This window comes from Salminus brasiliensis, chromosome 1 (assembly GCF_030463535.1).
Source record: "Salminus brasiliensis chromosome 1, fSalBra1.hap2, whole genome shotgun sequence".
NCBI lineage: Eukaryota > Metazoa > Chordata > Actinopteri > Characiformes > Bryconidae > Salminus > Salminus brasiliensis.
The window spans coordinates 55,666,335-55,684,512 of NC_132878.1; the positions used below are offsets into that span (position 1 = coordinate 55,666,335).

At 41.5% G+C, this 18,178-nt stretch overlaps 1 protein-coding gene across 1 annotated transcript; it reads left to right on the forward strand.

Annotated features, from left to right (window-relative positions):
- The first annotated feature begins 1,794 nt into the window (after positions 1-1,794).
- Positions 1,795-7,902, forward strand: tdh (L-threonine dehydrogenase). The gene is made up of 9 exons (XM_072696438.1): positions 1,795-1,923; positions 3,552-3,751; positions 3,998-4,040; positions 4,181-4,251; positions 4,727-4,876; positions 5,261-5,433; positions 5,534-5,624; positions 6,512-6,781; positions 6,874-7,902. The coding sequence occupies exons 2-9, from the start codon at positions 3,562-3,564 to the stop codon at positions 7,011-7,013; spliced, it is 1,128 nt and encodes a 375-aa protein (XP_072552539.1). The 5' UTR covers positions 1,795-1,923; positions 3,552-3,561; the 3' UTR covers positions 7,014-7,902.
- The last annotated feature ends 10,276 nt before the right edge of the window (positions 7,903-18,178 follow it).

Below are 18,178 nucleotides of genomic sequence, written 5' to 3' on the forward strand. Positions count from 1 at the left end.
CAAGTAGTTTTGCAATATAAGCGTGCTAAAAACATCCCCCCCCCCCCCCCCCCCCCCCATATACTGTGCCGTAAATGACGTGTGTTGGTGTCAGAGTGAATTGACCAATAGTAACCTGCTGTCGTAGCCCCATGTGCCAAAATGTGTCATTGTGAGAGACATTACCCAGTTTGTATTTTTGGGACGTCATTAACAGTAACTGGGTAGTCGGAATAGGTTCTCAAACTAAAACGTTAAAACATTTTTGGGACCCTACCTGAATCTACATCTATCCTAAAACCTAGCACAAAATCAGCCAGATTAGGTTAAAAGTAATGCCATGCTAGTTACACTGTACAGTGCCTATAAAAATATACACCCCTTTAGGATATTTACCCCATACATATATATATAATTTGGCTTTTCTACCAAAAAATTACAAAAGCTGTTTGGGTTAGACATAATTTACAATTTACATAATTTACTTCTTGCATGGTCACTCAGTTTGTGAGGACGGCCTGTTCTAGGCTGATTTACACACTTGTCCTATTTCTTCCATTTCTTAATAATGGATTTAGCTGCTCTCCATGGGGATGATCAGTTTACTGGGATTTTTTTATCCATCCCCTGACTTATACTCCCTAATAACCTTTTCTTGGAGTTTTGCAGTGTTTTGTCTTCACAGTGTATATGTAGCCAGAAATACTGATTAACCAGTGATAGGACCAGTCTACTACAATCACTTGAGACACACTCACTGCACTCAGGTGATCTCCATTTCATCTGTAGAAATCTGTTTTCAAGTTAATGTTAAAAATGTCTTTTGTAAATGCCATTTGCCACGATTCAATTCAATAACAGCAATAAAGGGGTGAATACTGTATATGCGATTGGGTGAGAATGATGAGGTGATGGGTGAGTGACCTGGACAAGGGTCAAATAGTCTAGAATAGACAACTGATTCCGAACATCTCCAAAACATCAGTCAGGTCTTGTGTGGTCTTTCTGATATTTTCAGTACCCAACAAAAGTGCTCATGGAGGTCATGGACGCCCAAGGCTCACAGATGCGACCCATGGAGGCCCCACCTCACAACTTACAGGACTTACTAACATATTTGTGCCAGATACCACAGAACACCTTCAGAGGTCTTGTGGAGTCCGTGCCTTGACTTGTACAGTATAAATGAGACAACAAATATTTGGTTTTAATGTTATGGGTGATATGCCATTACGCCATTTAGCGTTCATTGTTCTGATCATCTCTCTCAGATCTTGGAGTCTGAGTGCTACCGGTTGTCGCACATATCGACAGCTTTCTCTCTACACAAGGGCGTAAAGACAGTACAGTAAGTACAGTATTTCCTCATTGCTTCTAAGCGTCTATGTTTGTTGTATCTACTCTTATATGGATGCTTGAAAGTTCACTTTTCCACTTCCACTTCAACACATTCACATATGTCCTTGTCATTCACTCGGTCCTATTCCAGTCTCGTTCAGCAGGGCTGAAGTCATGCTTCAGTACTGTCTCGAGCCCTCAGCAGATCTGTCATGACGTGTATGTGTGGAGGCTCAACGGTAGACTGCGCCGTGTACGTGTGAGCGGGTGTGTGTGTGTGTGTGAGAGAGAGAGAGAGAGAGATTGAGCACATGTGGGGCCTGAGCGGTTTCTGTCGTGGCGCTGCGCTGCATTCCAGTGACGTCAAGGAGGCGTGGTCCGGGCCGCTGACCGCACCTCCGCGCGGCGACCAATCAGAGCGAGAACCGGCTTCTCTTGAAAGCAGCTGGCCCCTGATATATAACCTCCCGTAAGAGCTGATGCAATTGAGGAAGGAGATAATCCAGTCTCTGGGCCTGAGCCTAATTAAAGAAGCGGCAAAGAAGAGACGACAGTCAGTCAGTCAGTCAGTCAGTCAGTCATTCAGAGTGTTGTTAGCATCTGTTGGTAAGTCACGTTTACTGACATCTGTAGTTCTTTACACCGCGACGCCATCCGTTTGGGAGGGTGTGTGAGATAAGCTGCATGAGCTGTAGATAAGGGTGGAACGGTACCCTCGCTTTTTCTTTCCCAGCTCCATCTTTACTGCTGGTGGTTCCTCGCAGCCTTGACTGGGAACAATGGACTCTCTCGTGCTTCACTTAAAATACATTAGATTTTACCTCAACGAGCAGATTTGTCGAAAGGCGTCGAAGAAATGCTTGTCTGTGAGGTGGCACGGTGGGTGTAACCTCACTAAGAGGGCCGAAAAAACCCACGTCACCCATGAACGTATGCATGGGAGTCTCTGTGCACGGAGCTAAGCACGAGCTGACTGAGTGTGCACACGGGTTGACGAGGAATGCCTGGTCATATATCTTAAAAAAGTTGCAAGCTTGGCCACCCCAGTTTTATCCCACTATAGGGAACACAGCTAGTACAATGTCCAGCATATATCAGCTTAGTCGTGTTGTGTATAATCAAGCCTGGCTTAAAACTAGCTTCCAGTTGCATAGTAGGATTTGGGTGTAGGATCTAGGGGTGGTGGTTGTACTGCGGAGCTGAGCAATAAGCTGATACCCTCTATGCAAATGTGACCTCAAGCTTTAGAAAGAAAAATGCATACATTTCCATAGGTTATATCTGACTCACATTTCGGTTCTTTTCTGCTGTTAGTTGCACCTGGACGTATTTGCTGTTATTTGCTCTCATTTTCTTGTTTAACAATTTGATTTGCACCAGAAAATCGACAGAGAAGTTCTACGCTAGCAGATGCGAAATGCACTTGCTCCGATGTGTTGTTTTGTTTTAGGGGCTGTTTCACTTCTGTCGTTTCCTTATTCTGCTGGATGTAGCTACCGCACTGAACCCTCCGTGCTTCGAGCGCCTCTACCCACAGCTGAACGTGAAAGTCGTTGCCTTGCCAACTCGTGTCCAGTACTGGTTGCTGTGTCGACGCCGCGTTCTGTCCCACTTCCCGCGCGCTGATTGGCTGTTAGCGAAGGCAGGGCAGTATAAATACTCTCAAATTACACCCTCGCTCATTTTCTCCTAACTGTAGGGTGAGAGTCAGCACAGAGCTATTTTTGAGGCACATTTCAGAATAGCGGGTAGTTCTAGCTTTACATCTCCATTTTTTTTGCCAGCTTCCAGTTGCCTTCACCTTCGGTCTGTATAGTAAATGTGGGGATAGGGGGGAGAGTGAGGTTACCTTGAACACGTGAACCTCGAGAGGAGTCTTCCAGTGTTTCCTAAGCCATGTTAAAGACTAGCTTTCTCCATTTCCCCCCACTGCCTCAGCATGAAGAGCACCACCTCTTTCTTTTGTCTTTATCGTATGTACTTTATGAGATTTATGTCATTGTATGAACAACTATATAGAAAATCCACAACTGAGTCCTTGAGAGAAATCACAAATGAAATGGACATGAATGGGTTAAGGTAAAATAAAGCACGGTCACTGAATCCTGTTTGGAAATCCGATCAATAATTTCGGAGTATTTTGTGGTACCGTCATTTAATATAGCACATTGTTTTTGTGGATTTTCTGTTAATCAGTTTGTTTTTTCTCCCTTTGCCACCAACTGTATATACAGGTAGCTGAAAATGCCCGTGTTCAGAGCCCTGAGTAAAGTGGCCAAGCAGGCCCTCCAGGCCCCCGGTTGTGGATGTCAGTCTTTGGCAGTGGCTGTGCGCAACATCAGCTTCTCCCCCCGCCAGGTCACCCCTGGCTCTGACGCCAGTTTTCACTCAGTGTCCTTCTCGGAGACGGATCACCCCAAAGTCCTTATCACAGGTATGATGAACATTTGCCACGTTCACTGTTACCTAACATCGCTGGCTCACACTCAGATATGCGTTGTATACACACGCTCCCTATGACACAATCTGAGAGTGTTTCTTTTAAATCAGCATGGTCTGATCTGCTCTGGATATTAGCTTACCCTGAAAATTGCACAACCCTGATGTAGCCTAATGTGATTCACAGTTTCTGCTTTCTTCATTGTTTCCTCATTCCTTCTGCTTTTTCATTTACTTGCAGGAGGCCTTGGGCAACTAGGGGTGGGCCTTGCTAAACTGTTGAGGTAAGGGCATCAGTGGGAGATTTCTGTTTGCTCAGTGTGCAACAGGTGTATCATACAGCTGGTCAATATTTAGCACACATTTTCCTCAGTTTCGAGAAAAGAGAAGTTTTTAACTTGACGTTCGCCTTCTTGATTTACAGGAAGCGATATGGAAAGAACAATGTGATCCTTTCAGATATCAGGAAACCGCCCAGCAGTGTCTTTCACAGTGGTGAGTGCTCTCTTTGGTCTGTTTCATTCATGTAACCTCAGACCTGGTCTCAGAGCTTTGGGTACAGGTACAGTCCTTCACTGCCTTACCAGTGCACACAAAGCAGCCCTCGTAGTAGACATAGTTCTTGATGTGTTTCTTAGCTTTTGAAATTCAGCATTTAAATTTTGTGTTGTAAAATTGTTATCGACTATTGTAATATCACCCAGATTAATTAGTTAATTATCAACATTTTGTTTTCTCCATTACTTGTGATTTACATGTTTATAACCTCCTTAAAATTGAGGTTTGTGCAGGTTGTACTTTTACCAAGAGATCCAAATGACCATAATTAAGGCAGGAAAAGTACTGTACTGGTAACTGTTTGGCGCTGTATGGGTTAGATAAGAGGTTGACAGTGTAAACACACAACAACTGTCGAAAGGCATGAGTAATGCTCTTCATGGGGTTACTGTCTGTCTTAAATTTCACACAGGTCCCTTTATCTACTCTGATATTCTGGACTACAAGAACTTGCGAGAGATTGTCGTCAACAACCGCATCACCTGGTTGGTGCATTACAGTGCCCTTCTCAGTGCTGTGGGAGAAGCCAACGTGGCCTTGGCCCGTGCCGTCAACATAACCGGTGCGTCTGCATGAAATTGATAGCATTTCTTTTCTGATAAGAGCCTTGCCATTCATTTTACCACACACATTATGCAACATAAATGAACCGCCTGAACTACAGAAGCTTGTATGTGGGCCCACACTTTATTTTCTCCATATACATAACAAGACACATAACACACAAGTTAGTTTAACAGCAGTTACTAGATAACTTATAGTTATTACTGAATAACTATACTCAATGACTGAGTAACATGCCTGTATTGATTATTAATAGTAAAAATAATAATATTAATAATATAGCTTAGTGGTAATCATTAATTCACTGAATGATTTTGTCCATAAAAATCTTAGTGTGCAGGTAACACTGAACACTGAACATGATGTGTGTTTATGTACTCAGGTCTTCACAACATCCTGGACATAGCTGCAGAGCATGGGCTTCGCCTCTTTGTTCCCAGCACCATCGGTGCCTTTGGCCCCACATCCCCCCGGAATCCCACTCCTGACCTCTGTGTGCAGCGACCTCGCACCATATACGGAGTCTCAAAGGTCCATGCTGAGCTAATGGGCGAGGTCAGTCCTGCATACACCCTCATCTGTACAACCATGACCATAGCTTAGGATATCAGAGACCTCTAATTTCACTTGTCTTCTCGTCTTTTTCTCACTACAGTACTACCATCACCGGTATGGCCTTGACTTCCGTTGTCTCCGGTACCCTGGCATCATCTCCGCAGACTCCCAGCCTGGCGGTGGCACGACAGGTACAGTATTCCCAGCCACTCTTACACACCTAAAAATAAAGATGCCTAAAATGGTTCTTTGGAGCGATGCCATGAAAGAACCACTGTCAGTTCCTTGAAGAACCTTTCAGTGAATGGTTCTTTAAAAAGCTGTAAATGAGACGTGCAGCCGCCTGGTTTTAATTCATTAGTTGAATTCGTCTCAGCCTTGACTGCCGTTTGAGGTGCAGTACAGGGCAGCCAGTCAGATTTCACAATTGTATACACATACCAGTATTTAAGAAGGCCCTGAAGGCCTGTTTGTGGGCCCTTATTTTACCTATTTGTCCTCAAATAGAGAGTCATGTATCAGTTTGCATTTTATGGTTTCATAGCATTGCTTAATAATTTATAGTAGTTATTAAATTAATACTATGTAATTGCTGAATAATAGTACAAGCTCTAAAAAGAGTTCTTGAATTTAAAAGGGGTATTAACCTTGCTATGATAATAGAACCCTTTTTGATTCTTAATGGACCCAAACCAAGGGTTTCCACCAATGTGAAGAACCATTTAAGCATTCAAGTGGTTCTTTGAGTAGTCACAGTTCTGTATAGAGCCATTACCTTTACTAAAAAAAACGGGAAAAGGGTGCAGTACGGGACGGTATGTTTTCAGCTCATGGCTAGGTCACTTGTGAAGCAATTATATAACTGTGATGTACGACAGACTGCCTACTGGTCTGCACAAGTATTTTTAGCTGTAGTGATAACATGCGTCACATGGCAAATTCAGTTCATACTGTCTTGTTTGTGCTCCTTCATGTACAGCATACATACTGCTCATGAAGGATAGGAATTCCATGGTATAGGTTACAGTTTGTACATTTAAATGATCTTAAACAGTAATCATCTACTTTTGCTCTGTAGATTACGCCGTGCAGATATTCCATGATGCAGCCAAATCAGGCAAGTTCGAGTGCAACTTGAAACCAGACACACGGCTACCCATGATGTACATTGACGACTGTTTGCGTGCTACGCTGGAGGTGATGGAGGCTCCAGCTGAGACGCTGTCCATGCGTACTTACAACATCAATGCCATGAGCTTCACACCCGAAGAGCTCGCTCAGGAGGTCAGGAAACAACTCCCTGACTTGCAGGTCACCTACGAAATCGACCACGTGCGGCAAGCCATAGGTAAGAGTCATGCCCCGTTAAAGTAATTCGACAGTTCACACCGTTATTAAATGATCGTGTTTAATTCTGGGCCCGGTGTCTTGTTTCCACAGCTGACAGCTGGCCCATGAACTTTGATGACTCCAACGCCCGAAATGACTGGGGCTGGAAGCATGACTATGACCTGCCAGAGCTGGTTCAGACAATGTTTAACTTCATCGGCTCTGAGTCACGGCTCGCCCAAGCCAACTGAGTCTGGTCCAGGAGAACAGGAGCTTGTACATACATGTTGTAAAGACTGATTGCTTTGGAGAAGGGAGACCCATGATGTGTAAATAGTTGTTTGCTCTCTCTGTCTCTAATGTCTTGTTTGGAAAGATCCTGCTTGGCTAGAGCTCACTGCCAAGAGAAGAATATGAAAATCTTTGGTCATGTTTGGTCTTCCATGAGAAGGGAAAGTTGTCTGTGTTTGGGCAGTCTACTGTATCAGTGATCTGCAGCTCAGTGTGGGGCGAGGTGTGGACCCCCCTGTGGTTGGTGTTTTTTTTCTAGCCTATATTCTTTAGGCAAAATGAACTTATCAAATGTTCAAATGAATGACCGCAGTTGATTCTTGAGTACTCAGCAACTAAATTCCCATAAATGTCATTGTTAGTTTACCTCTTTCCAAACTACATGATATACAGTATATAAATCACCAGTTTATGCCAAAGGACTGTGGTCAGGCCCCTCCATCAGAAGATAAGGAGCTAAGAAACTTGTTGAATTAATTTCCTTCAGTAAAGGAAATGAAGCAGGAAATGACTGGAGCATATTGTGTGCATGTAAAAGGGTGGGTTTGAAAAGGGAAACAGAAGTCGCTATGATAAGTGATGCTATCGTCCTCTCAACTGCTTTTTTCCATGTGCACTTCTTATTTAGCTTGCTAACAAGCCAATGAATATCATTTCTCTTTCGTATTGCACCATGCCTTTGTAATGATTTTTTTCTTAAATTATTTGTTTTCCATGAATGAGCTTATCTCTTATGTAGAAGGCACGTCTTTTATTAGAAACATGTTAGAAAAAAAAGCATTTTTATTTGCTCATATTTAGATTTTACTAAACATAAAATAAAGTCTTTTTTCATGATGGTGGACTAAATGGTGTTGTCTGAAGTTAATGAAATGTATAATCAGTTTTTTTATTTTATTTTTATTTTCATATAAGGTTAAATAGTAAGAATGTGTATTTGCAGTAAATATAATATTCAGAACAATAATAAAGAATATTTTGTTACCCAATGGTTTAGGTAGTGGTTATTTTCATAACCTAAATTAATTGTTGCTTTTAAGAATTCACCTGTTGAGAATCAAAAAAGACCACAATCTTATTCTGTTTAAAATTAGTTTAGTTTTTGGTAGTAAAACATTTGGTTGGGAAGGAAATGGAAGACTGTTAAATGGAGTGGCCCCTAATTTGGAGAGGTCCTCTTTAGATAAAATCACTCATCAGGCTCTTGATAACATATCAGTGATGTAGCCGTGCACATTTAAGAGAAATTCACTGAAGACTTCTGCTATATTCAGCTGTTCTTCACATTATTTGGAGAGTCTTGAGTTCAGATGTGTAGATGTATACCTGAGGAATTGGGTCTTAACTGGACTTGGCTGAGACTAAGGGGCCAGAGTTAGGGTTAGGATTAGGTTTTGGGTTGAAGTTAGGATTAGGACCAAGGTTAGGGTTAGGTTTTGGTGTAAGGTTAGAATTAGGGTTAGGTTTTGGGTTAAAGTTAGGATTAGGCCCAGGGTTAGGGTTCGGTTTTGGGTTAACGTTAGGGTTAGGTTTTGGGTTAATGTTAGGATTAGGACCAAGGTTAGGGTTAGGTTTTGGGGTAAGGTTAGAATTAGGGTTAGGTTTTGGGTTAAAGTTAGGATTAGGACCAGGGTTAGGTTTTGGGTTAATGCTAGGATTAGGGCCAGGGTTAGGGTTATATTTTGGGTAAGGCTGGGGTAGGTTTTGGGTTAAGGTTAGGATTAGGATCAGATTTTGGGGTAGGTTTTGTTTAATGGAAGTAACATATTAAATCTTGATGCACTTGATGTTTCAGATCAACAATAAATCTACTTAATGTCAGAAATGCATCAACAGATCAGTGTGTTCAGGTGCTTCGCTGCTGCTTCTGCACTGATATGGCACGTTATTTGACCACTCTAAATAATGTATTACCATGCAGACTCACAATAAAACAATATTTTTGATACCTTCAAACTGCCACTGTTGGGCCCTCGAGCAAGGGCCTTCACCCTCTCTGCTTTCCGGGCGCCACAACAATGGCTGCCCACCACTCCGGGCTTGTGGGCTGACTGTCCACAGTGTGTGTTTCACTGGTGTGTATGTGTGTGTTCACAGTATAGATGGGATAAAAGCAGAAGCCAAATTCCGCCATTTGTCCGTCACAAATGGTCAATATGGTTCTCTTGTCTTGTCAAATCCCAAATTCCACCTGTTACTCTGTCTTTCATAAACTAAATGTAAAAAAAAAGAAAAGAAATACATTTAAAAATAATAATACGGTTATTAGTGTGGCAAGGGCAAAGGTTTGGACACCTTAAGTATTACAACGGCTCTAATTTATTTATTTATTTATTTATTTTGGACAGGGTCACAGATTCTGAATAACAAATCAGGCCATGAAAACAACACCTTGCCAACTGTGAATCGTGGAGGTGTAACTGTCATGATTTATGGTTGCTTTTCCAGTGCCCAAACGTTTGCACAGCCCACCTTGATGCTTCTTTTTATCTTGCTATGAAAGAGTTTCTGTTCATTACAATGAAAATAAATAAAATATTGTGTTTTATGTTTGATTAGTTTAATGACATAATGTTAGGTTAAGTCATTTAATCCTGTGGCTTCAGTGTCCACATCAACCATCAGAACAGGGAAATCTCAGTGATTCTGAGCATGGCACGATTGTTGGTGCCAGATGGACTTGTTTGAGTATTTTCTAGAACTGCTGATCTCCTGGGATTTCCCGCACACGTCTCTAGAGTTTACTTGTATAGTGTATTAAAGATAAAACATCCAGTGAGCGGCAGTTCCACAGACTGAAGGGTCAGTCTAGAATGAACAGGCTGGTTCTCAGAACGCTCAACACGATCAATCTTTAAGCAGATGGGCCACAACAGCAGAAGATCACATTGGGATCCACTTCTGTCAGCCGAGAACAGAAACAGAGGCTGCAGTGGGCGCAGACTCACCAAACCTGGAAAATTGAAGACTGAAAATAAGTAGCTTGGTCTGATGAATCTTGATTATTGCTGATATACAGACTGTGAAGATTGTATGATGGTCAGAATTCCGTAGAGCAACCCTGTCTTTTGTTAACAGGCCAGGGTGGTGGCCTTGTTTTGCAACCAAAATCTCAACAGAATGTTTCCAAGATCTTGTGAAATCCATGCTATGAAGAATTTGGGCTTTTTTGAGAGCAAAATGAGGCCCTGCCCTGTATTAGTAGTTGTTTCTCAAGGTTAAGGGCTCTGGGGTGTGCAGATAGCTTTGTATTCTTGTGCAGATAGCGATGATCGAGTTTGCAGTAAATGAATGCAAAGATTTGGCCTTTTCTTCATTGTGCAAGCCAAGATTAATATAGATCCTCAGATTAGAACCACATTCCTGTGGTGGTTATGTAAGTATCTCATAACCTGCCAAACTGAATGTGACTCATCGTGTGGTTTGATGAGGTCAGGTTACACACAGACTAGCTTACATGATCTACAAAAACAAAATCTGTTTTCTAGTCCTCTGTTTTCTAGTCTAATCATGAGTCACGACTCTTTAGACTGTTCTGTTGGCTTGTTCTTGTGAGTCAGTTTAAATGGTGAGAAAGGACAGGTCAGCGTTCTACTTGCTGGATAGGGAGACCATTTGGCACAGCCTCGAAAGAACCTCTTTGGCATGTGTAATGTGAAACAGATAAGGCAGACAGGTTTCAGTCTGGCACAACTTTTACTGTCGAATGTTCAGGTCAAATGAAACACTAGCTCATATCAACACATGAGCCTGTAATCAGCAAACGCAAATAGTCTTGTTTGTCATTAGAGTTGCTGAAGGTGAGCAGCGATGGGATGTGTACTTGTTTTATTCAAGATCATGAGAGGAGGCGTTTGGAAACCCTGGAGTCTTATTTCTCTGAAAATGAAGCTGTATAGGAATGTAGAAACAGGCTAGTCAGTAACACGTAGTTTAACAGATGTGAAGAGCTTTGTTTAACATCACTAACCTCTGAAAGCTCTATATGAGATCATGTAGTGATATATGTAGACCATAGGAAGTAGCGTTTGAAAGTTTTCATCAATATCTGCAGGTCCTTGCATTGAATTATAACATTGGGAATTCAGCTTACAAGCACTACATGGTGATTTTCTAGTGTACGTCAACACCATAAAGCATAAAACCATAAAGGAGGAAACTCCTGGTAGAGATTATCTTCTGTTAATCTACATAGCTTTACTCTTTCATTGTTCTTTCAAAGTATTGCATCTGTCACATGAATAATTAAGACATCCCATGCCCACAACCTTTGTTTCTGACCTATTTGAAAATATAGACATTTGATCTTCATTTTAAATAAATAGAACCGAGAAAACATCATTTGTAAAATGTAATTAATAAAGAATACTCTTTTCCTATGAGAAAAAAACACCTTACATTTATTACTACTTATAAAAGGCCAAAATTAGCTACGCCAGAACAACCTTAGAGGGGATGGATCCACCGTTAATTAATTTACAAGAATAATAATTAACAGCTGCCATCATGGCCAGGCCAGTTGTTCAGCCCAACAGCAAAGCACAAAATGCATATAGACATCTCCAACAATTTATAGGCATACAGTTAATATCAGTAAAGCGCTGCATCTATCATCAGAAAGAGAAGGTGTTCAAGGAGGAAACCCTAGTTTGCTTAGGTGTGTAAATTTATAAAGTACTATATATACATATATTAAATCATTTTGTCAAATTAGGTGCTGTAAAGTGATGACTCCAAGCTAGGTAGGCTCTGTAGTATGCACACATATATCGCAGAACATGGTACTCTCCTTGACCCTTTTGTGGGTGCAATACAAATCAGCATCCAGTCAATAGAAAGCAATGAGTGTGTTTTTGAGAGAAGCCATAAGTCTTTCTAGACAGCCTGCCTAATGTGACATGCACACAGATCCACACAGTCATGCCTCATCTACTCTGATTAGTTCTGTGTTGCTGTAAGAGCTGCTCTCTGTTTGACCTTGGTGTGTCTGGCCCGGGAAACAAAAGATGGGTAGTGCCTTACATGAGAAACACATAAAGCGCCACATCATTGTGACTGACTGGCCATATTATATATATATACAGTGAGTCCAAGAAGTATTTGATCCCTTGCTGATTTTCTTTGTTTGCCCACTAATAAAGACACTATCCTTCTGCACTTTTAATGGTAGATATATTCTAACATGGAGAGACAGAATATCAAGACAAAAATCCAGAATATAATTTTAAAGAATATATTTTAATTAATTTGTATTTCAATGAGGAAAATAAGTATTTGATCCCTCTTGCCAAACACACTCAATACTTAGTGGCAAAGCCTTTGTTTGCAAGCACAGCGGTGAGACGTTTGTTGTAGTTAACCACAAGTTTAGCACACACACCAGGGGGAATTTTGGCCCACTCTTCTTTGCAGATCCTCTCTAAATCATGAAGGTTGGTGGGCTGTCGCTTGGCAACTCTGACCTTCAGCTCCCTCCATAGATTTTCGATCGGATTGAGGTCTGGCGACTGGCTGGGCCACTCCATGACCTTAATGTGATTTTTCTTGAGCCAATCCTTTGTTGCCTTTGCTGTATGTTTAGGGTCGTTATCATGTTGGAAGACCCAACCACGGCCCATTTTCAGATCCCTGGCAGAGGGGAGGAGGTTGTCCCTCAGGATTGTGCGGTACATGGCTCCATCCATCTTCCCAGTGATGCGGTGAAGTAGCCCTGTACCCTTGGCAGAGAAACACCCCCAAAACATTATGCTTCCACCTCCATGCTTGACGGTGGGCACAGTGTTCTTGGGGTCATAGGCAGCATTTTTCTTCCTCCACACATGGCGGGTGGAGTTGAGGCCAAAAAGTTCAATTTTGGTCTCGTCTGACCACAAAACCTTCTCCCAATAACTTGGTTCATCTTTCAAATGATCATTGGCATACTTGAGGCGCGCCTCCACATGTGCTCTCTTCAGCAGGGGTACCTTTCGGGCACTGCAGGATGTGAATCCATTGTTGCGCAAAGTGTTGCCAATTGTTTCCTTGCAAACTGTGGTCCCAGCTGCCTTCAGGTCATTTGCTAACTCCTGCCGAGTGGTTGCAGGACGATTTCTGACTGTTCTCAGCATCATTGCCACCCCACGAGGCGAAATCTTCTTTGGAGCACCGGGCCGAGGTCTGTTGATTGTCATGTTATACTCTTTAAACTTTCTGATAATTGCACCAATAGTTGTTACTTTCACATCCAACACCTTACTAATCTTTTTGTAGCCCATTCCAGCTTTGTGAAGGTCAACAATTCTGACTCTGAGGTCCTGTGACAGCTCTTTGGTTTTACCCATGTTGGAGACTTGAAATCTGTGTGATCTGTCTGATTCTGTGGACAGGTGTTTTTCACACAAGTGATTAGTGAGAACAGGTGGCTTCAGGTCAGGTAACAAGTTGATTGGGAGTGTCTAACTGGTCTGTAAAAGCCAGAACTGCTAATGAATACTAAGGGATCAAATACTTATTTCACTCCATGAAATACAAATCAATTAATATATATTCCTTAGATTTATTTTCTGGATTTTCTTTTTAATATTCTGTCTCTCCATGTAAGAATACATCTACCATTAAAAGTATAGAATGATCATGTCTTTATTAGTGGGCCAACGAAGAAAATCAGCAAGGGATCAAATACTTCTTGGACTCACTGTATATATATATAAACCTGTGTCTGTGCGAGTCCTACCTGCAGCACTCACCTCCTGTCTCTAGCACCTCTGTTTTATTGTACACAAAAATGGCAAATCTCAGACAAAAGGTGACCAAAAAAAATGACCTTTCTTGGTCTCCTTTAAGAGAACACCTACATGTAAAAACATCACTACTGTAAAATGACAGTAATTTACTGCAGCATTCCTTCCACTCTTTTTTCCCTCATCCTGTATTACATAACAGCAATACTTTACTTCCAAGTACTGTTGATTACTGTGGTTTTCTTCCTATACCCCTATATTTCTAAAGTACAGCTCGCACATGTATGAATGTCTGAGAATAGTCCTGAGGAGCATCCTGCAGGTTTTGCTACATGTGGCACAACATGTCAAGACAGGCAGATGTTAGCAATCTATTTAGCTTGCTTCTGGTTACAAATGCCTGAATGCTCGTGCATACTGTAACACAGCTAAGGAATGGGATGCTATTTTTCTCAGCAGTATAGTTATGTTGATCAATCACACCATTAACATTACATCACAGCACTTACATTTACGGCACATTGGATTTACACTGGTGGTTAAGAGTGTAAAGTTTTCAGTAGCAAAATATCTGTGCAGCTCTGATACTATAAGAAAACATAGCACCATCTTGGTTAAAAAAAAAAAAAAAAGAGGACCACACCCTGGTGAGGTGAAATGGGAGGACGGACTCAAAAGTGTTTTTGGTCAGGAGTCCGGGTCAGCCTGGCCACTCTGTTGGAGTGGTGGTCCGAAGAAGAGGGAGGAGACGGGCGCAAAGTTTGTTTGGATGGGATAGACTGTGAGCTGTGGATATATACAAAGGGGATGAAGACGTAGAGGAGGGGTTACGGCGTGGTACTTCTCCCAAAATATAGGGTAAACCCCACTATTTTAGCTTATTTGGCAAGAGTTTGACCTGTATGCCCACTGTATGGCAGGACAATAGGACTTCTTTACAGTGGTAGCTGTGCCTAGATGCACAATGCAGATACAAGACTCACTTCCTACTTGTCCAAATTAATTTAAATTAATTTACAGTTTCCAAGTCACTCTTGGCTTGGATGCACTCATGCATCTCACTTCACTCCACCAAAATTCATTGAAAGATTCTTTAGGGAAAAGTGTTTTTCTGTGTCAGGGTTCGGGAACAGTTCTAAAAGGCCAGCTTCCAGTACAGTTTTGTGATGTTCCTGCTCAAGCACACTTGATTGTTCTACTCACAGTAGTTCATTGACAGGTTCTTTGTATTAGAGCAAGAACATGACCAAACTGCGCTTGACTCAGTTTGGTCGCCCACCCCTGCTCCATGGCATCGCTTCCAAGAACCCTTTTGGCTGCTTTTAAAAGTGTAAGAGCAATGCAGACACAGTGTCACCTTTGCATGACAGCTTTGCGTGACTCGAGCTAATGTTCATTTGTTTTTCTGTGTTCTGCATAAGCTCCAAAGGGAGTGCTTACACAACCTTGATTTACATACCCGCCCAACCACCGTACCTGTTACGTGATGCCTTGTATAAATTTTTTACAGATAGGATTCCCCGGCTCCTAATTTAAGGAACCATCCTGGCTTTCTTGGAACTGTCTTGGAGAGCGTAAACAGTGTCCCCTTGTCCACGTGGACAAGGCAGAAGGTGTTTTCGAGTAGCAGTCAGTCAAGAAAGCACTAGGCCTGTGTTTCCTGGTTCAGCATGTAGTGTTATGTAAGGTCTCATTGTGTGCACACACACCTCTCAGCTTTCTGACCAATAGGCGAGGCTGAGAATACAAGCCCCCTGTGATGCAGCATGGATTGAATGTCAGGCCGTGCTGTAGTGCAGTAAATCAGGTGGCTTCCTTGAGTTAATGTTAATATGAACATTTGATATTCTAAATGCTTGCTTGAGGCACCAAAGGACTGGTCTTTCTGGACTGTTTCAGTGATATAGACAGACCCAATCTCTATTTGCTGATGCAACCCTTTTGGTGTCCTTTGGGAAATGGCTCTTCTGTGAGGTAGAGCAGAATCAATAGACCTCAGGTTTGGATTTCAATAAAGCATCAAAAAAACTTTTTATGGTGGCAGTGCTTGACTGTCTCTGACTCATCTGTCTCAGCATGTATCGTATAGCACTCCTGAGAGAGGACGAAGCCTTTAACCTTTCGTTGGCACTCTCAAATGATATAGTGGGTTTACTGAAAAATGTACATAAATGTGTTCAGCATAGACGCTGATAGCAAGGCAATAATAATAAAGGAAAGCATGACCTCAAAGTTTATAATCAACAAGATCTTCTTATTCTCAGTCTTAATCATTTGCTTTAAGTCTGAAACTCTAAATTTCACTAATTACTGTATATTCTAGTGATTGTTCCAGACAGACGGCTGTATAACGGTCGTATAATGCAAAGTACTAGCATTCATTTACTAAATGAGTATCATGAAGCACTGTGTTCAGCACTGTATTAAGCGTAGCTGGACTGTAGTGAGATTGGTTCAGCAAAAACAGCGCCAAAACTTATTTTCATATCTAGGCCGAGCAAGTGCCCAGATAACAGGAGAGATTGCTTGATGATAGTGTACTGATATTAAAGCAAACTTAACACACAATCGCACTTATCACACTTTCGTTTCTTTTCTATCCAAATGTTTTCTGTGTAAATGTTTGTCAAAGACCCACAGTAGCAGATAGCAGCTATATCTGACGGAGCAAAATTTTCTAGACACAGGGCAGACAGACCTTATCATCGCACATTTCCTTCTCAGGTCTGGTGTAAGGATATTCAAGGTTACTTGTAGACGTGTGCCGTACCAGATCTCGGTAAAGAATCTGGCACACGGGGTCCGGGAGAAAGAGTTGGTTCCACCTGTTCTACCCAACTGTTGCCTAAGCTTCTTTTCAGTAATAAAAGCAATAAAAAACTATTCAAGATTCAAGTTTATTGTCATGCGCACAGCAGAAACAAGTAGTTCCTCCATTTACTTATACACAACATATATATATATGTATATATATATACACACACACACATATATATATATATATATATACACTAAGTACACTAAAATAAGTCAGTAAAGAAAGAGTACAGTACAGTACAGTACAGATTAAACCTCACACTTAAACCTCAAACTGTGGGATTTAGATGGCAGATTGGTGAATAGCTCAAAGGTAAAATCAGAAGGATATTGTTTAGCTTCTTAAATTTGATATGCCTGTTAAAAACATCATGAACGTATTTGCCCCAGATGGGATGTTTTCCCCCAGTACCATCCAGCAAAGCTAAACCAGCAGCAGGACAAGTTAGCCTACTTAGGTTTGTTTTAAGGAACTATATGTAATATACAATATTTTTTTATCTTTAAAGTAGGGGTGGCCACTACTACTGACCCTGACATTTCAGTGCTACCTTTTGAGAATGAATCCTCACATTTAAGCCACACAGACACTATATGGACAAAAATATTGGGACACCTCAAAAATCAAGCGTATTAAAAAGGGTTAATCCTGCTTTTGTTGGAGAAACTGTTTCTACTATCCAGGATTTTGGAGCATTGCTGTGAGGATTTGATTGTATTCAGCCATGTTGGATGATTGTGGTGATGTTAATTATTGATTTAATATTAGGTTGTCTTGCCTTGCCACAAAAACAGAAGAAATGTTTTATATTTATCATACCATTTTAAACAGTGTGGTTTTAATACTTTTAAGAATTATAGTCTATTCTTTGGTCTTATGAACGTTTTTGATCTTTTTCAGCAGTACGGAAATAATTTCCGTTGGATTTTTATCCAGGTAAATATCAGATTTCTTCACTTAAGACCAAACAGGACAAAGATGACCTTGCCATTGCAGTGCAGTAGGCAGATGGGTGCTGTAATGGGTGCTCTAATCGTTCACTGGACTCTGCCATGCTGTTCCTTTTGCTGTGTCCCCCAGCCAGCTGTTTTCTTCAGCACCATCTTCACCATCAGCCTGCAACATCAGTGTAGCATCAGCCAACGAGATGACATCGTGAATTTGGCATTTGGCACTTCCTCAGCAGCTGCGGGGATTGCATAACACCGCCCAGGTCTTCAGGCTGTCAGAGGCAGACGCCACAGTGTTGCTGATTTTAGCATGTACTTGGTATGGAAAGTGTAAAATGAGGTATATCGTCTGTGCCACCCAAACTACATAGCTATGTTTCTCTCTTTTTTATATAGACTCACCAGCAACGAACAGGCTTTTTTTTAATTTTAAGGGAATAAAAACAACAGTCAGATATAGTTAGTTAGTCTGTCCATACTAACTATAGTTAGACAAATTGAGAGACGTGCACAAAATCGTTCAAAAAATGAAGGTAAAATATCAAAACTACCAAGGATTCAGAAAGTCAAACGCTACGTGTTCGCCCTCTAGCGGCACCACGTTCATCATCAATTACAAAAGGTATTTAAACTGTCCG